The following is a 20,642-nucleotide window of genomic DNA, read 5'->3' on the forward strand; positions in this document are numbered from 1 at the left end:
GTCTCCTTCATCAGACCTGGAATGACAAAGTGCTTCGTCAGAGATTTTGTCTGTTTAACATCCATCGCTGACGTGAATTTAATGACCGCCATTTATTCACGGTGAAATTAAACGTTGGACTTTAGGGGCTTGAGCTGGTTTTTGCGGCGCACTGGTGCTATCTGCTGGTGAGATGGGAGAACTGCACTGCGGAAACCAAGGGAAGTGTGGAATAACCGCTGTTGCTTTTTATCCATTTAAAGCGATGAGATGAGTGAACTCATGTCTTATTACCTACATTGAATCAGAATCAGAATAGAATTTATTGCCATGGTCAGTGGGTCTTCACCAAGTAGGAAATAAAATAATATAATATAATATAATATAATATAATATAACATAATACAATATAACATAACATAATATGATATAACATAAAATAATATAGTATAATATAACATAATATAATATAATATAACATAATACAATATAACATAATATAATATAACACAATATAATATAATACAATATAATATGATATAACATAATACAATCTAATATAATATAATACAATATAATATGATATAACATAATATAATATAATATAATATAACATAACATAACATAATAAAGGCTGTTCACAAATTCAACAGTCTGACGGCCGAGGGAAAGAAGCTGTTCCTGTGACGGGAGGTTCTGGTCTGGATGGACCGTAGCCTCCTGCCAGAGGAAGAGGGACAAACAGTCCATGACCAGGGTGAGAAGGGTCGGCTCTGATCCCACCTGCACGTCTCTGGGTCCTGGAGGTATACAGGTCCTGAAGAGGTGGCAGGCTGCAACCGATCACCTTCTCAGCAGAACGTATGATGAAGTAGATTTATTCAATAAACTTCATATGGAACAGATAAGATTGATGTACAGTGAAACTATATGGTGTGGGGTGATGTTTTCCACCGCTGTGGTCGGTACTGACCACTGCAAAAAGGCAACAGAGGTCATCATGAATGTATATTCTATTGCTAGCAGTCATTTAAAGAAGCGACTTTACAGGTCCACGGCGGCGCTGACCACTGGATGACTTCCATCCGCTTGATGAAACCGGACCCGTCGACTGTGTTTATTCCTCTTGGCTTGACCCAAACACTCCATTTTAGCGAAATGAGAGCCAATAAAAAGTTTTAAAATACGAGCGTCCGTCTTGGATGGAGCGAGTGCAATAAAAGAAGAAGTGCTTGGCTGCAGCGTCGAACCACCTCGGAGCTCAGTCTCCCCCCCCTCCCCCCCCGAGGCCAATTTAGTCTTGGAAGTTCAGCACCTGAGGGCTGGATCATGAATAATGCTGCGGCGGGGTTTAAATATTTCATTGTAATGGCCCAAACCTGAACTTCAATAATTTGATTTCTGAAGGAAAAACTTCTGACAAGAGAGGGAGATCTCCATGTCGTTGAATAATGTGGAAGGCTGGGCTCCGTCCTGGAGTTGTGTGACACTTCAGACCAGACGCTTCCTCGCTCCTCTCAGCTCAAAGTCCGTTTCAAGATGTGACATTTAAGACCTGCATGCCTTCTTTTATTACAGTTAGTGTTAAGTTGAAAAGACAGTCAAGAGGAGGCTGGTGGTGGAACTGGACAAACCTGCCGCTGCATGTGGAGCTTCTTTATTAGCACTGACCTGCAAAGAAGCTACAGACATAACATGAAACTACACTCTTTGTTGCAAAACTAAATCAGGTTTGTCACTGAAAAGGTTAAGATCAAGAATACTTGTTGTGTTGCATCGTTGAGCTAAGAAGCCACAAACCTTCACAACATGCGCCTCACTTTATGTTTCCAAGTGTTTTGGTTTCCATAGTATAAGTTTATTTTTCCTCTGTTTAATTCCTGGGATAATGGGGTTTATATATATTATATATGTATGTATGTGTATATATATATATATATATATATATATATATATATATATATATATATATATATATATATATATATATATATATATATATATATATTAGGGGTGGGATTCACATACATTTAGACAACAAAATATTGTTTATTTTGCATCAGTTTCACAATAGCATAATAAATCACGATGGTGGCTATATTCAAGTTTTTATATCGCCTTATTTGAATTAAAGCTCTTTTAATGTCTGTTTGTTTAGAATTGTTTTTGTATATCATGAATAAACAAAAAAATATATATATATGTAGTCATGATATATTGTCAACATATATTTCATAAAATATAGTCAACATAAAAGTTTGTTTAGAATCGTTTTTGTATACCATGAATATATATATTATATATATAAAACGTTTATGTTGACTATATTTTATATATATATATATATTCATGATATAAAAAACTATTCTAAACAAACTTTTGTGTTGACAACTTTTACTAGGATATATATATATACATATATATATATATATATATATATATATATATATATATATATATATATACTGTTTATGATATACAAAAACAGTTCTAAACAAACTTTTATGTTGACTAATTTTACTAGGAATGGTATTAATTATATATTTTTTTCTATATTTATATTTAGCATACATATATTTTCTGGTGTATTTATATATATTTATTGATCTTATATATTTAAAAATAATTATTCTCTGTTCTACATTTTTTTCCCCTCTAAAACCTTTTCACTTCGACGTCAATATTGGCTTATTGTTGTTCGACGGTCAATATCCCCACCCTCCGACAGTTTCTTGGCCTCAGTGCGAAGGCTCTTCAGCATGCTGAAACTAAGTAGCATCATCATCATCATCATCATCACCATCATGGTTCTATATTCTCTGATTTATGAGCCAGTCGATTGGCGGCTGTGATGGGAGCAGGCGCCTCCTGACACGCTGATCAATATGCACGATGAAGCCGGCTCACAACAATAGTGATAACAACCTATTGATCACGGCCATCGATCCGCCGGCTCTCTGGGTGTCCTCCCCCACTTCAGAAGAGTTCGGAGTCCCACGACATCCACCCGTGTGTAGCTTTACTGGTGCCCTCACTCTGACCACGGCCGACACACGCCGCGGCTGTTATCATCAAATATTCCGTTTGGACGCGTCGATATTTTCTCCAGGCCCAGACGTCCTCTCCTCCTCACGGTTTGCAGCAGCTCCTCTTGGTTCCAACCTGACAGCTCATCTGCACTGCGACCGGCTAATGAGAGCGTGGGCGCGCGCTCCGTCCACTTGTGCCGCCATGACACTTGTGTTTGGCTGCTGAGCCACTTCATCCTCACATTTGTTTTCATTAGCTGCGTCTGAGGTGAAGCAGGCTCCCTCTGGGTGAGAGTGTCATGGCGGCCACATGCATCATGGAAATGAGCTGAGAAAGAGCTGAGGCTTCTTTCTGAACGTGAGACGCCACAGGATTTATTTGTCGACTGACTTTCGTGTTTGATACTGTCGGCGTCAAGTGACAGAGCGGAGCAGCTGTTTATTTCTCAGATCACTTACCAATTTTGTTTTGGACTTTGCTGCTGTCAAGTGAAATCATAACTTTATACTCATCTGATGACACATAAGAGCTCTGTAGATAACATCATACAGAGGTTATTACATTCATATATCAGTTTAAAATTGCAAAAATAAGTGTATTCCTAGTTTAAATCCTAGAATTTTTTCATTGAAATTTACCTATTTTCACTCGATAATTTATGAGAATTAGAGTAGAAGTAAAAAAAACAAAAATGTTTATGAATGTATCTCGGAAAAAAGCATTTTTTTCCTTTGAAAACTCCTTTCAAATAAATGATTTACAAGCATAAATTTTATAATAGTGCATATTTACTCATGGTTAAAGACAATTTATTATTATTATTATTATTATTATTACACCTCCCTTTTTTACAATTTGTGTTTTTCTATTTTTTTATTTTCATTTTTCATTTAAACTCAGACTTTCTCAAAAACAAAAGCCATGCTTTGTACTCAAGTATGAAAGTTATTGAACTACCATGTTCATCATATGAGGAACTTTGCCCACATCCCACTCTTGTATTTCTAGCCATTTTTATTGATATATTTATTTTGACTGGCTGAAGTGTCAATCTTGCGCCCACGACTCCATGTGTTTCTGTTAGCATCTGTGTCCAACTGAGGGCCCGGGGGCTGACTCTGGCCCATCATGTGACGTTGAGGCCCGAGTGAGAGTAAAATGTTTGACTTGAAGTGAAACTATTTTCTGGTCCAAACAAAGACTCTGCTAATACATGTCAAGAGCGTGACCTGTCGAGTGACAGTCCCCCACCACTAGGTGGTGACGTTTCTCCTTCAGACAGGAAAAGGTTTTGTCATTGTTTGAAGTGAAGAAAGACAAAACTGATTTTGTTCGAGCCCCTGATTCAACTGTATTTTTATAATATTTATTCATACATACTAGCCATTTTATTGCGCATCACCTAACACATATTTCTGTTTCAATTGTTTTGTAGCTTCTTAGCTCGACACTTAGCATCACAAACTTTGAGATTAAAAGTGCATATAACAAAAAAATAATAAAATGTATTAGATTCTTGCTTTACTTCTTTGCCGCTGTTGTTAATCTCATGATCTCGGAGCTCAAAAACAGCCATATTGTTTGCTGGTGTCGTGTTGGTAGTGGAAGCTCTGGATGCCAGACGACATTAAAAGTGAGCGGACAAACGGTCACGCTTCTGTGATCCACCCCGATGCTGTGTTTGCCCTGGTTAGTCTCGCGTCCCCGCAGACCGTATCAGTGTTTATCCACTCCAGCAGACGACAGGAGTGTTTGTTCGTCGGCCCGTCCACCTAAATCAGAGGCGTCAGCTGCCGCGAGAGCCAGGTATTTACGATCCTTGCTGGGAGGACGGCAGATTACGGGCCCATCTAAAGAACAAGGTTAAACTCAGGGAGAGTGATGTTTCCGGGAAGAGCGCGAGCGCGGAAAGTGACACCGGCTGTTTGTCAGTGCGCTGGCACGGAGACGGACCCGCAGCCAGTTTTAAATGACTCAGCAGCAGCAGCCTCGCGGGCCGTGACTGAAACCTGAAACTGAGAAGCTGGTTTCACAGTGAGCCTGAAATGCTGCCATCTAGTGGTTGGAGGCAAACACGCCAGAGCTTGACTCGACTCGCAGCGCAGTGTTGAATCAGAGCGGATGGTTTTGGGGTCCTGGATCACAGTTCATGTGTCGTGGATGAGACACAATGTTGAATTACGACCACACCTGATACTCTGTGCGCTTAGCGACTTGCTAGCAGTTGTACTGAATATTCTGCGCGCTGCGCTCCATCTAGCGCAGTTAGCTTCAGGATATCACTGTTTTTTTTTTTTGCAATATTCTCATGACCACATGTGGGGGAGGAAGACAGGCTCTCCAGCTTTGATTCTGGGTCTCCACAGCTCCGCTAGTTGTGTTTACTTGTTAGCCTGAGCTGGAAGTCTGTCCATACTCCCCGGGTGACTGAATGGGAGTAATGAAGCCGACATGGAATGTGCCCTCTCCTCTCAGCAGAAAACATTGTGATCTTGTCAAGTTGTTTTTGTCCGACCGCACCGTGATCTCAAGGTCCTCGCTGGGAGGTGTGTGTGTGTGTGTTTGGGCGTTATGAATTATGAAGACAAAGGCTCGGAGCTACTTTTGTGTTGTCACTTGAGGCAAGTAGATGTCCAGAGGAAGTAAATATTGGATCCAACTGTTGCACCACAAGGACTTTTTCTCTTGAAGAGAGGTCAATGTCATTGAGAAAACCTTCTCAAAAACTGCGTCCTGCGTGAAAACAAAATGTGAATTAGAGCTTGGAGAAGAGGTTCAGGGCTGTTTGAGGCGCCAAACTGGAGCAAAATTAAAATGCAGTTTTGGCCGAACAGAATGAATGTTTAGTGGCTGCAAACTGAAATATTTTCGCTTTCAGACTGTTGCAGTGCTATATGGCACCACATGGGTGTAGTCTATTAATATTATCGTGGGCCCTGTTTGGCCCTCAGGCCTTGAGTTTGACTCCTCTCTCTGAGAACAGAAGATCAACAGGAGAATAACAGGGGGAAACAAGGAACAATCCCATCGTTGTTGTGAACAAGTGGAGGCTTCTGCGTTGCAGGAAAGGAAATCCTGGGGAAGTCTGAATGAGCGCGTGCTAAACGGAGTAAACAGCTGATTTATTTATTATGTTCACATGAATATTCACTGGAGGATTGTTCCCATTTGCTTCATTTGCTTTTGTGCGGCGCAGCCCTTTAACAAGCCCTGTTGTCAAGGAAGAAGAGGCCACAGATTTGGCTTGCTGTCAAGACTATAGATTATATAACCGCGGCGAGGCTCGCTTCACTGTGGCATGTCGAAGGCTTGGCACGCCGCCGCGCTCACAAAGGCCGTGGCTCGTGCTTAACCAAGCGTGGCTTTATTACTCAGCAAAGAAAACACGCTTGTCAGGCCATCGAGAAATTCATATTTCAGGTTACCTAGTGCCTCAGTGTAACCAGCAGGTGCCCCCAATTTGACGGCCAAAAAGGTGCGTTTGCGACGGCATGATTTTTGTCGGCAAAATCCTGCATTAGCCTTCTTGGACTGTCGATACTCGCATTTCATTGGTCGGTTTTTAGTGACAGAAAGCTGCTATTTGGCTTGTAATCGGACCCTTTTGTGGGAAAAAGCATAGCTGAGCTTCAAACGTTTTGTTTTCATCTTCGTGGCAATAACTGTGGGTGAACTGTCCGAAAAACAACAACAGGATCGGCTCGAGAACTGTGGTCGGAACGCCGAGTCAGAAGACAATTGAAAACCTTTGAATAATCTGAAGCCTTTAGTTTACGTAGGTTGTTGTGTTTGATATTTTGCAGCAGATTCTTCTCCTTTATCATGTGAAATTAAGGACTTTTTAAAATTGTTCTTCCTCAAGTCTTGGCATGTATTCAGCACAGAGGCTAGTTATTGAGTTCTGCAGCAGTTGGTGTCACAAGGAGGATGGTCATGCAAAGTCCTGGGACGCAGGTGCTTTGATGGGTCTGAAGGACCAGGAGAATACCAGGGTGAATGGTGCGACTGTCGTGGAGAGGTGCGCACGGTGTTGCGTGTGGGGAACACTGATGTCCACAGACGCCAGTTTGCTGTTTGGTGTTGCTACATTAGAGCAGGTTTTTCCCTCCTCCTTGACGCCATACATCACCAAAACATCTGCTTTTGATCTTGGTTTAGTTTTGGTCTCAACCCTGCGTCTTATGCAACGACAAAATATTGAGCCTCACCACTTCAAACAGATGAGATCACAGGCGTTTTATTGACCTTTAAGTGCTCAAAATAATAATATTCCGCCTCCTTTTTTTACAATCTCTTTTCACATTTTTAGTTTTGTTTTGTTTTTTTTATTTCATTTTTCATTGTGGTTTGTTTCATGAGTCACTCTCCATGCTGGAGCCTGTTTTCAAAACTAGTTTAGAAGTGACCCTCGTGCCTTTTTAAGCAGCACTGACCTTTCTACGGAGCAGACAGCACCGCTGTATGAACAAGCTCTATTTTCCGTCTTAAATATAGTGGGTGGGGCTGATATTGCGCCGCGCTCTGCGAGTCTGGAAATGATGGTAACGATCATGCAAGTTGGTATTTGAACTGTTGAGGCTCGTTTCTCCTCCTCACAAGTTCACACGGAACCAAACAAGCGTTTCAGGAGGACGGTTCTCCACTTAAAGAGACATCAGTCGGCAAAAATGGAGGATTTAAGGCCAGATATGAATTAGTAAAGAATCCTCTGGTGTGTGTGTGTGTGGAGCCTGCAGGTCTTTGAGAAGCACGATCAAGGAAAAGACTCTTTCATAATGATTTCTAAAGCTTGTTAATATTCGATCTTGGCTCTTCAGGAAGCAGCCAGCCTGGTGGCCATGTTTACCACTGTAAACAAGGCAGCGTCGCCGCCTTCAGTGCCGGTTGTGCATAACTCAAGAGCAAGTGTGTTGAAGCAACTGTCTGGAATACATGAAAACGTGTGAATATGTTGAATGAAGACTGTTTATTTTTGAAGGAATCAATCACAGTTAGGTTCTTTGTTCCTTTCTCTTGTTGTCTTTTGGACTTCTGAAAACCCAAATACATTTTTTTGTCATTTAAATATTCAATTTCTCCTTCTCAATTCAGATACTTTAGTTTTATAATCGAATTTTGTTTTGTTTTAAACAGTAAATGTATTTTTTTATCCATAAAATGATGACATTTTTAATTGCTTTCCTGCTGGGGATTCTCTTTAAATCTTCCTGTGTCTGAACAGAAGGGAAGAGGAGGACGTCACCCGTCTCCTGCGCCAAGAGCCTCATGTCAACTTCCAAGTTGTAACTCCTCCAATTGATGTAATGGCAGATCGTGTTTCTCCCACTCTCCTGTGCACTCTGGAGGCTATTTCTCTGGCGTGGAAACACTGGAGGTTATCTTCCACCACCTCCATGTTGACCTCCGGATGGTCGCTCTGCAGCCAAGTATTTCTCAGAGCTTCTAACAGGATTCCTGCGCTGTTGCAGGAGTCAAAGTGCAGCAGAGTTGGAGGCTGGCCTTGTTTTGCAGGGGAATAAGAAACAGCTGGTTATCCCCATTTCAAGTCTGATCGATACTTGAATGCATAGATTTTGTAGTTGTTGTTATTGTCATTAAAATTTGAGGACAGTTTCATTTTTCGGTGGGTTTTTTTCAGTTGGTTCCCAAATAATAGTAGAGATGTAAAAACAATAATGTAGAAATAAAAATGGATGTTGTTATTTAAAATAAAATAAAACAAAATAAAATAAAATACAATAAAATAAAATAGGGAATGGAAAACATAAACACACATGGTGTTTGGAGTAGATAGATAGAGATAAATACATGTGGAAATTGGGAAAAAAGAGAAAAAACATTATAAAAAATATAAATTAATTATTTTAGATAAATAAAGTAAAATAAAATATTTATGATTTAAGTTAAAAAATTAAAATGATTGACTAAGAAATATGTAAATAAATATTAAGTATGTAAAATTGAGATTGTTTTGTTTATTCTTTTGTATATTTACAATATAAGATTTCAGTAAACCAACACCTCTCTGTCACGCAAGTCAGTACTCACACTCACTGAACAAATACTGTGGAGAAATGTACATCTAAATCACGTCAACCTTTTTTTCAGTTGAAAAAAGGTTGACTGTTTGCGCCATGATCACATATACTGATATGATCTGAACCCAAATGTTGGGACTTGTTCAAGTTTTATTTTGGGGCTGGAAGGGTTTTTGAGTGTGACCCAGGGCGAGTGCGTCTGTCCTGAATCAGAGACTGTTTTTGAAGGTTCACTGGACACTTTGTGGCCCAACAAGGTCACATGTCCTCCTGACAAAATGGCTCCCTGAAACAGGCACCGTTCTGTTACCTGGATTAATTGGTAACTCGGATGAAAACAAGGTGAACGTTGAATATTCTCTGAATCAGTGGGTCCGATTTTATCGACTTTCCTTTCCTTATGACCTTCAGGTGACCTCTGGCTCACCGTGGCGTAATGACCGTTGGGCAAAAATTAACCAACGTGACACAAGAACTACCCTCAGCAAGGTCAGTGAACGCACCGTTGAATATGACCCTCACCAACGTGTCTTTCTACACGTAGAGTTACGGCCAGTATCTTAGCCATTGGAGTCGCAGAACTGACTAGTTCACTTGTGGTGTCTTCCTCCGTCTGGTGAAGATGTTGTTACTTCCCGCAGTAAAGTCTGAGGAGAGGAGAGTGAGAGGAGCTCTCCCCGGAGCCTCGGCGTTGTGTGAGATGGTGTGTAGCTGCTGGACCTCTGTGCGTCATTTGAATCTGATTTATGGCAGGTATGATATGCAAATGTCGGCTGTGGTTTATTCCCTCACGACTCCAGCGTGTTTTGGTGTCCGGATAATGAGCTCCGCTCTGATTTGGGCCCGTCTCCGCTCGAGCTGTCTCTCATGCGCCCAAACACTGGCCCATTGTCTCCTTCTTTTTACTCTCTGTTGCGTACACATTAGAGAAAAATGCCAATTATGCACCGGCGGACGCAGTAGTGATGTGCTCTCTCAGGGTGAAGCTGCTCAGCGGCAGATAAATAAAAACATCCTCCAATTTAAACATGTCTTTGCTGGCTAATTGTTGATTTATTTTACCCTTGTTTTCTCGCTACATCTCCTTTAGCTTCCTGCTTTCCGCACATTTGAGGATTGAACTTAGAAGTGTGGCAACAAATGGTGGTGGTTCTGCCCCAAAATACGCTCGTTCCTTTTACACGTAACTTTCTCCACAGTGTTTATTCTGTGAGTGTGAAGTACTGACCTGCTGTCATCGCTGGTCGGTTTCCTTATATCTTATATTCTAAATAAACAGAAGAATAAACAAAATCATCTCAATTTTACATACTTTATATTCATTTACATATTTCTTAGTCAACAATTTTTCATTTATTAATTTAAATATCATCATAAATATTTTTGTCTTTATTTCTTGAAAATCATTTATTTATATATTTTTTATTTATATATGTTTTATATATTTTTTCCCCAATTTGTACATGTATTTATCTCTATTTATCTACTCCAAACACTTGCACATGCATTTGTTTATTTTAAATAATAACGGCCATTTTTATTTCTAAATTATTGTTTTTACATCTTCACTATTATTTGGGAACCAGTGTGGAATGAGATACATTGGAATTCAATGTCAAAATACAGAAAAATGTTTAGAAATACTAATAGAAATGTCTGTTTCCATATATGTTTCTACCTGTATCACCCCTTATGCATTTCTGCATTTTATGACACTTTATTTAAATTTCTTATTTCTACGAATATTTGTTTATTATAGTCCACATTTTATGCATTTAATGTCTGCATTTATTGGTCATAAACACACCCATCTGTTTAGTTCCTGTGTATATGACCATCACATCAGGTCACTCCTTTGATTCCATACACTGTGGTTTCACCATATAAATGTCTACTTTGTATCACAACAAAAATCTACTTTCACAACTCCATCTACAGCACTGGATTTTTTTTGTATATTTTCAGTATCTGTCTGTGTCTTGATTCCTTGACTTGCAGCACTGAAATAGTGGGACAGAAATAGCCTCGGAGCAGATGAAGTGAAGCTCCCTCTGTGGTGTCAGACATAATCCCTTCACCACCACCAAGATGCTGAGGCCAAGCGCGGCCTGACTCTGTGCAACGGTGCCAGCGTTTCCATGCGGCGCGACCCTCCCGACTCCTCCCACGGTGCCGGCTGTATAATTCCTGAGAGGTGAAGCCCCGGCAGCGCCTTCATAAAGCTGCTGGATGCAGCCCTGAGGCACAATGTGTGTGTCATGTTCGCCTGACAGGCCGACTCTCTGCTCCACCGCTGCGCTCGCACGTCCCGCTGCTTTGCTGTAAGTACCACAGGTCGCAGCCTTTTTTAACTTTCTGATGTGTTGCGAGAGGAGAGACGTGCGACTCGGTGGGAGACTGTGATCTGGCAGAGGGAGGCTGAGCTGCTGGGCACCTGAGTTTAAAGGCAACTTTTCCACAACTTTGCTGCAGAGTTTCTGACCTCCAGTCGGACTGATTCATGGTCACCTGCTCAACTGCTCGTGTGTATTTGGTCTGAATTATCTATGCAATTCATTTCATTTAAACTGGACATGTCAGCAACAAAAGAGCGTCATTATAAAAACAAACGATATTACTTTGTAATATCTATTTTAATACAAATATGTGCAGAAAAAACACTTTTTCTACCACATTATCTAAATGACTGCAATGATATGTTAATATGTCACTACACTCGTGTTAAAAAGTAGTTTTTTTGTCGTCAGAATTGCTTGTATTGTTGCTGCTCGAGGTCTTGCTTCTGCTCCTGGTGGTGAGCAGAGGTAGTGCAGCAACTGGTGTTGGGCTTCATTCTGAAATGCAATGACCAAAAGTCAAAATATACTGTCGATATTTATGTTTTTGGAAATGGAAAATAACTGGATTCTTCAATCACGGTTTTCTCTCATCTTCTCTGTGTAAATTTTTTGTGCCAGCAGATGTAAAATGATATCACAGATATTTCATTACACTGTCTGACTCTGCAGTCGATTATTTAATAATTAAAAAAAAAAACAGCATTTTCTTGCCTAAGAATTATTAACATTGTGAATAGAAATATTGCGTTAAGAATTGCATAGACCACATGACCGCTACCTAGTGACCTGTTGTGTTCACTGCATTCTACAGTAAAATTATATAAATTTTTCGCCTATTTAAGTGTTGGCGGAGGTGTGCACTGTCCCAGTGCCTTTCTCGCCAGCGATTGTTTGCCAGGTTTGCTCTTCTCAAGGAGAGTCACCGAGTCCCTGGTGAGGCTAGAAACGTGGCGCCCTGAGGCGCCTCACGCTGCAGATACATAAATAGCGTTCACTCATACCTCTCCTCGCCAGGAGCTGCCTGACCAGGTGCACCATGGTGGCGTTTAAAGGGATCTGGACCAAGGACTTCTGGAGGGCCGTGTCCGGCGAGTTCCTGGCCACCCTCATCTTCGTCCTCCTGGGTGTGGGCTCCACCATGAAGTGGGCCGCTGGCGAGGAGAAGCCGCCCCCGGACGACCTGGTCCTCATCTCCCTCTGCTTCGGCCTCAGCATCGCCACCATGGTGCAGTGTTTCGGCCACATCAGCGGCGGACACGTGAACCCGGCCGTCACCGCCGCCATGGTGGTCACCAAGAAGCTGAGCCTGGCGAAGGCGCTGTTCTACGTGGTGGCTCAGTGCCTGGGAGCCGTCACGGCGGCTGGGCTCCTCTACTTAGTGACACCCGCTGCCGTGAGAGGAGGACTCGGCGTCACCACGGTAATGAGAGCCGCTTCACTTTCGGCAGCACAGTTGTGTCAGCTTCACACAAGTCAGCAGCGGTTTACTGCCCGTATCGTTGTGTTTCTGCTGAAGGTGAACGAGCGCATGTCTCAAGGACACGGCCTCCTGGTGGAAGTGCTCATCACATTTGAGCTGGTCTTCACCGTGTTTGCCACCTGCGACCCCAAACGCTCGGACCTCGGCGGCTCCGCCGGATTGGCCATCGGCATATCGGTCGCCATTGGTCACCTGTTCGCGGTGAGTCCACCGTGAAACACGCTAGTTCTACGTGTTCGTTCTCATGAATCTCCATCACGATTCACACTTTCATCCATATATTTTGTGGAATGATGGAGACGCTGCAAAACGTAAAAAAAAAAAGTGATGTCCAGATGATTTTGCAGGTGGCTAACCACATGACTGCCACCTAGTGTCCTATAGTGTTCATTGCATTCCATAGGAAAATAATATACATGTTTTGCCTGATCAAGTGTTGGCGGAGGAGTGCACTATCCCAGTGCCTTTCTGGCTAGCGATTGTTTTCCAGGTCTGCTGTGTTTGAATCTTCTCAAGGAGAGTCACCATCATGACACACGCTAGTTCTACGTGTTCGTTCTCCTCATGGTGATGTCATGAATCCCCATCACGATTCACACTTTCATCCACATATTTTATGGAATGATGGAGACGCTGCAAAAAGGTTTTTTTTTAAAATCACTGAATTATCAGTAATAATTTTCGCTTTTATTTCTGATCATGTGAATAGTTTTCTGTGAATAAATATACAGTATTTATATTTTATTTTGAATTTTATGTCCATGTCTATATATTATTACAAGAGCACATGTGCTCCAACATGTATCCACATGTTTATTACATTTCTGTCCGGTCGAATCAATATTTCTGATCTTCATAGTTACACGCGTCACGATAAAGTCATGATGGTTATATGCCACAAATGAATCCCACGTTCACGTGTTGACCTTCCTATTCTCGCGCATGTTAGTGTTTATGTACGACTCCTCCATCGATATATTCACACGAGTATATTGGCACATGAAATGGTGTTGGTGAGTCCGCCTTGAAACACGCTAGTTCTTCATGTCAAATGGCGGGAACAGGAGATGTTGGAGGATAGAAGGGCGACTGGAAGTGTCAATGCTTGTCAGCGTGTGATTTTGTCGACTTCAGTCCACTTCACACCTGACGCTGTGGTCGCCTGGCAACCGGCCTCCAGGGGCCTCTGAACCCTGCAGAGTGAACCAGCGGGAATACCTGTTCTCTCTTGTCTGCAGCTGATCTAGCCGGCTTCATCGTGCGCGCGGACGCCACCGAGAGCTTCTAAACAATGTTGCTTCTTTCTCCCGAACACAGATCCCCTACACGGGGGCCAGCATGAACCCGGCGCGCTCATTCGGGCCCGCGCTGGTGACGCTGAACTTCAAGGACCACTGGGTAAGAGCGACTGCCGTGGCTTTATCTGAGACCCCTCACCCCCCTGGAGACCTGGAGAGCCTCTCTGGCTCCACTAGTGAGGTCACACGCTGGAGCCCCGCCTCACTGAGGGGAGATCACGCAGCCGCACACTGACCCCTGCTGACTATTTCGCGCCATCAATCGTTTTCTGTCATTTCTAAATGCAGCTGGACTCACGTCCACTTGGGGAGTGTGTCCTTCTCCCCATAACATTCACATTTTCATCCATATATTTTCATCCATATCTTTTACTTTTGATCATGTAAATAATTTGATATGAATGTTATTATATTTCATTTTCATTTTATTTCCAGATATAAATATGATATAAGAGTACATTAGCTCAAACATGTATCCACATATTTATTCCATTAAATATTTCTGATCTTCATATTTACACACGTCACAATAAAGTCATGACGGTTATAGGCCACAAATGAGTCCCATGTATTTGTGATCCATGAATTCATCATTGTTAATGTGTTATGTACAATTCCTTCATCGATATATTCACATTTTCTTATTGACATAAGAAAACATGTTGATGCAAACTCACATATGTGAATAATAATCTCTCTTTCTTGTCCTCATATTTGCCCATCTTTTGACGGATGTTTTAATATTTTCCAAGCATTTGTCCATGTTTACATTCAAGCGTTTATTCATCATTTCTTTACCTTTTTAATCCTTCATTTTTTCAACATGTGCTCACATATTCACCCAAATAGTCATAGGTGTGTGATAATATTTTCCAGGGATTTCACCATGTTTGTATTCTCAAATGTAGTAATATTGTTTATTGTCCTTTATTTCTCTATATTGTTCCAAACTTATCCATGTTTTTATGAATGTTATAACTTGCTTACTTTCTCATGCGTTCACGTGCAGGTTTATCCATTTATTCACGCACTTGTTTCCTTCATGTGTGTCCTCCTAATGTTGCGCTCCCCTCTCCTGGATGGCTGGAAGCTCTACTGGGTGGGGCCCGTCCTGGGAGGCCTGCTGGCCGCCGGCCTGTACGAGTACCTCTACTGTCCCGACCCTGAGCTGAAGAAACGGCTGAAGCAGGTCTTTCAGAAGGACGCGGCGGGAAAATACCGCGAGGTGGAGACGGAGGAAATTGCCATCAAGCCGGGCTCGATCCACGCCATCGATCTGGAGACGGCGGAGAAAAAAGACCCCTTCCAGGACTCCACGGGGGACGTGCTGTCCTCAGTATGACTATCACGCGCACTGGAGATAGAGACCAATCTGTAGAGCCCAGCCATGAGCTGCACGCCATCCGTCTTCAGCCTGTCCTCTTTAAATACACTCCAGTGGGATTCGGAACCGCCGGGCGTTCGGGCCTCCACTTTGATTGTGGCAGAGCTATTACCGTTATTATTCCTCTGGCTACCAGCGATTTAGCGCCGCAACAGCCGGCCATGCGTCAAGTTAAAGAGTCTATATAAGGGTCCGGCCATTACGCGGGGTCATCAGGCCGGAGCGGGAGTGGAGAGCAGGACTGGATATTTGGGGGTTAGAGTCACCTCTGGTCGACGCTGCTCGTGGTCTTTACGCACATGACAGGACTCTGCTTTCAGTGCATTCGTCAGGAAGAAAAAAAAAATAAGATTCCCATGTTGTTTTTCTGATGCAGTGTTCGGATGATTCTTTTTTTTTTTTACAGTTAAAATCAATTTTCATGAGAGAAAAGTGTATTATAACTCAAATGTTGTATGATCATGGGTGTGAATTTATTCAACGGTGTCCTGTGTTGCGTTTTCTTTCCACAAATATCACTGTTTTCTGCTGCCTGTCTGTGGCTGGATCGTGGGGGCAGCGGGTGAACTGAAGAGCTCCAGAGTTCTCTTTCCCTGGCCTGGTTTTTTTTTAGATTTTTTTTTTTTTTAGAGTAGAGATTTTGTGATTCATTAATCTCAATTAATCGCAGTTTAATGGGATGCAAATATTTGCCACAAGAAGTCACATTTTTCAACTTGGTATATTACTGAATCAAATGATGGACCCATACATACATTTAAACAACAAAATATTGTTTATTTTGCATCAGTTTGACAGTAGCAGAATAAATCACGATGGTGGCTAAATTCAAGTTTTTATATCACCTTATTTAAACTAAAGCTCTTTTAACGTCTTGAAAATATTTGTATCAGAATTTCAATTTTATAATTAAATTAAATTAGATTTTGTATCTAAAAACCCAGATTTAAACAGGTCGCCCTGTAACGTGGCTCCTGGTGACATCACTCCTGCAGAGACCAACAGCATGCAGTTTGTTTTTCAACTCTTATTTAAAGTGAAACAAATGTAAACCGAGAATTTCCAATATTGAGTTGAGGAGTTTTTACCTGTTTCACCAAATACAAGCAACAAGTTCAGTGCTAGTTTCCTCCCTGAGTCTTGGTACATTTTTCATAAAGCCTCTGCAGCAAAACTATTTTCTGCCGTGTTTTGTTTGTGCCGTGTTTGTTATCAGCAGCAGCTTTTGCAAGAGTCAATTCCTGGCACGTTTTCTTCCTCCTTAGAAACTGCCAGCAGATGAACGAGGGGTTGTTGGAGAACCTTCCTGAATCAGAGAAATGTTCATTGTCAGTGCAGAGTTCAGGAATTTGTCGTGTTGTTGGTTTTCCCTCATAAACTGAGAAGTACGAGGCACACCTGAAGTGGCCACGCCCACCTGAATGTGCGCTTCTGTGCAGTTTGGCTGTGACAAAGTCATAAACCAAGTCACTTAGCTCTGTCCCAGACTCGCCTCATCCCTGTCCCAGCTCCAGCCCACAACAGGACATCAAACCCTGGAGTGGAGGTGTGGAGAGTGAGCACCTCCCCTGTGACACTCTACCACGGTCCAGTGTGGAGACAGGAAAGGTTTTACACCTCAGTATGAAGAAAAAACAGTCAGTAAATGTAGCTAACGGGACACGTCTGCATACAGAGGCTGTTATACACAATAACAAAGTGCGTCGTGGGTCAGCTGAGCGGTCCACGTTATGTTTTTTTTCTATCTTATTTCGGGGCCGTTCGAGTTCTGGATTTTCGTTTGAAATCCCAACCAAAAAAATTTTTTTGTTCGAACTCCGATTTGTTTGAATTCCTGGACGTTCGAAAACCAAGGCACCACTGTATTCTGAATTTAATCTTTGTCATTTATAAGGAGCTGAATTGTGTTAAAGGATCATTGGATTCAACTACTGCACTGCTTTTTTATATATAGCTTATTTTAAATAATACATTTTTTAAATATATTTTTTCATTTATACTTTTTTTGTACACATGGCAACTGAATGCTGGTTTGTAGCCAAACAATTTCAACATAGTTCTGACCTCCTTATTTCAAAGGCAGTTAAGTTAACATTTACTGGTTTGATCTGGAGCTGTGTGCTTTATTATTGATATTTTTCATAATGGAGTTTGTTTTGTGTCAACAAGGCTGTCGTCGGTGGGAGGCATTGGTTAGATTTGTGCCAGATTTCTCCACGCAAAAGCAGCACAACCTCCCACTGCTGTAGGGAAACTCTCGCACCTGAGGCTCGCGGATGAGATGGAAGTCGTGCAGGGAGCAGGTTTTTGTAAGTGTGTGTCAACACACGCCTTGGTTTTTACCTCCATTTTTTTTTTTTTTTGTTCATGCAGTTCCTGCTGCCGGAGCTGTCAGCAGTGAAATCTTGGAGGGTTATTCCTCTGTTCCTCCCAGATCAACAAGTTCTCCTCTACTTCACATGTGCGATCCTGAACCTTCACATGCAGCAACAGCACCATCTGCCGGCCGCAGCTCGCCCTGCAGCTGCTGGGTGTCTCTCCAGGCGAGGGCAGCCGAGAGCCTCGACAGGTTCAAGCACAGAGAGAGACAGAACATGCGTCACTCATGAGGCCATGAGGCCATTTGAAAACGGTCCAGGATGTTCATTCCCAGCTACAGAGGTTGACTGTTGCTCACACAGCCAACAGCCACTCTGCTCTCCACCTTCATTTCAGAGAAACGCAGGTTGTGTGGAGAATCATCATTCTGGCTGTTCTTCAAGTGCATGTGTTGGTTCTTCTTTATTCTGCTCGTCTGTCCAGAAGTGGATTCACGAGGGAATAATATTTAAAGAGTGACATCCATGTTTGAGAGTTGTCAGAGTCAATATTTGCTATAACATGACTCTGGATTTTTCTCCTTTTATAAGGGCTGTGTAGTACAGAGCCCTTTTTTTTGGGATGTGACATGCATGACTTTATTTTTTTTTAGCCCGAGATAACAGTTACCTCGAGAGTATTTTTTAAATTGTATTTATTTTTTGCTTGTGATAACTCTCCAGGTCGGTGGAGAGTTCTTGCCTCAAGTGCTGGAGTTTAAGTATCTCGGGGTCTTGTTCTCGAGTGAGGGAAAAGGGGAGCGTGAGATTGATAGACGGGTTGGTGCAGCGGCAGCAGTGATGCGGTCGCTGTATCGGACCGTGGTGGTGAAGAGGGAGCTGAGTCACAAGACGAAGGTCTCGATTTACCAATCGATCTACGTTCCCACCCTCAGCTATGGTCACAAGCTTTGGGTCATGACCGAAAGGATGAGATCGCGGATACAAGCGGCTGAGATGAGTTTCCTCCGCAGGGTGGCTGGGCCCCGCACCCTTAGAGATAGGGTGAGGAGTTCGGTCATCCGGGAGGAGCTCGGGGTGGAGCCGCTGCTCCTCCACATCGAGAGGAACCAGCTGAGGTGGCTCGGGCATCTGATGCAGATGCCCCCTGGACGCCTCCCTGGGGAGGTGTTCCGGGCATGTCCTACCAGGAGGAGACCCCGGGGAAGATCCAGGACACGCTGGAGAGATGATGTCTCCGGTCTGGCCTGGGAACGCCTCGGGATCCCCCGGGAAGAGCTGGAGGAGGTTTGTGTGGATCGGGAAGTTTGGGCTTCCCTGCTCCGAATGCTGCCTCCGCGACCCGACCCCGGATAAGCGGCAGAAGAGGGTGAAGGTGAAGGCTGGTGATATATTGCACCTTTGTTTTCTTGGTCTATCTCTGGTGGCCTGCAGTCACCTGACCTGACTGAAGGCTTCCCAGCTAGATTATTCAAGTCCTCCCTTGTCACACCTCTTCATTCAGTTCAGCCAAGGACCTTCCTGCTTTTCTTCCACCTCTCCACATGTCCATCTTCAGCTCCTCAGAAACCCTGACTCACAGAGATGCTCAGTTACTGTCCAAATTCTTGGAAAAAAAACCAGTCCCTTTATGTGTAGCTCCCAAAATCAAAACACGCTGAATGTTTCTCAGATAAATGCAGATTTCTTTCGCGTTCCACCCCGAACCTGTTTTTTCTTGAAAGATTTGCAACTCCCAGCACGGAGCGCAGAGGGGCAGAGGATAAAACACACACCTTTAAGATCATTAGCAATTAATATTTGGGGATTGCTGGAGAAAAACAGCGCTAAACACTTGTTTAATAATTCATACTATAAACAAGAAAGTCTCCCACTTCCTTAATAATTTAGACGTAAGCTAATGTTGATTTATTCAGGAAGGTCTGTGCCACCAGCGCCGCCTGCAGTGCCCAAATTTGAATTAAAGTAGGACAGTGGCAAGCGACTCTGTAATAACATTTGTATAATTTTATTATTGCTCTGGGCTGAGTTCATTTCCTCCTCCAGTAGCTGCGTGAAATTGTTTGATTCTGGAAACTGCCTTGAGTCTGCGGCTCAGGGGTTGGAGGGTGGTACAGGAAGAGGAAGGCGCGCGACACACACACACACACACTCGGGGTCTGGTGCTGTCACAAACACACTCATATCTCCACATGCAGAGATAAATAACTTTGTCATCCTGAGTTTGGTAATACTGTTACACTGGCTCACTTAATAACTCCAGCTGTCGCGGGAGCCTGATGGATGCTCTCACTCACCTTGTCACTCATGATGAATATTGTGCCAAATGTGAATAAGATAGCAAGGAGCTGTAATAACTCATTCATTACATTAACCCATCGTTTGTGTCGGTGAGTCCCGACAGCCGCGCCGTCGCTTGATCTCCGACGGAGTTTGACTCAAAACTTCTGCAACACTCAGTTTGCCTTTTTTTGTTTTTCATCACTTCTTCTCTGTTGCTTCAACAGGAGTTTTACATTTGAAGTTGTCACCACTGAACCAACAAGGATTCACCTGGTGAGTGACATAAAAAAAAAATAACCCGCCTTAGTGATGTTGTTGATCATTGAAAAGTGGATCAGACGTTTACTTTCTTTTTCTGATCAGACGTGCAGATGGGATCAGAGCCGACCCTTCTCACCCTGGTCATGGACTGTGTGTTCCTCTTCCCTCTGGCAGGAGGCTACGGTCCATCCAGACCAGAACCTCCCGTCACAGGAACAGCTTCTTCTCCTCG

General features: G+C 42.8%; 1 protein-coding gene across 3 annotated transcripts; it reads left to right on the forward strand.

Moving 5' to 3' along the window:
- Positions 1–9,264: 9,264 nt before the first annotated feature.
- Positions 9,265–20,642, forward strand: aqp4 (aquaporin 4). 3 transcript variants are annotated; one of them, XM_053884093.1, is made up of 7 exons: positions 9,265–9,800; positions 11,046–11,368; positions 12,401–12,806; positions 12,903–13,067; positions 14,184–14,264; positions 15,255–20,422; positions 20,513–20,642. In XM_053884093.1, exons 2-6 carry the CDS (start codon positions 11,295–11,297, stop codon positions 15,504–15,506), a joined length of 978 nt encoding a protein of 325 aa, XP_053740068.1. In that variant the 5' UTR covers positions 9,265–9,800; positions 11,046–11,294; the 3' UTR covers positions 15,507–20,422; positions 20,513–20,642. The 3 variants fall into 3 exon arrangements, with proteins under 3 accessions (XP_053740068.1, XP_053740069.1, XP_053740067.1); XM_053884094.1 differs by lacking the exon at positions 9,265–9,800 and having other exon boundaries at positions 10,887–11,368; positions 15,255–19,241; positions 20,374–20,422; XM_053884092.1 differs by lacking the exon at positions 9,265–9,800 and having other exon boundaries at positions 10,887–11,368.

The sequence above is a fragment of the Synchiropus splendidus genome, chromosome 13 (genome assembly GCF_027744825.2).
Source record: "Synchiropus splendidus isolate RoL2022-P1 chromosome 13, RoL_Sspl_1.0, whole genome shotgun sequence".
Classification (NCBI taxonomy): Eukaryota; Metazoa; Chordata; class Actinopteri; order Syngnathiformes; family Callionymidae; genus Synchiropus; species Synchiropus splendidus.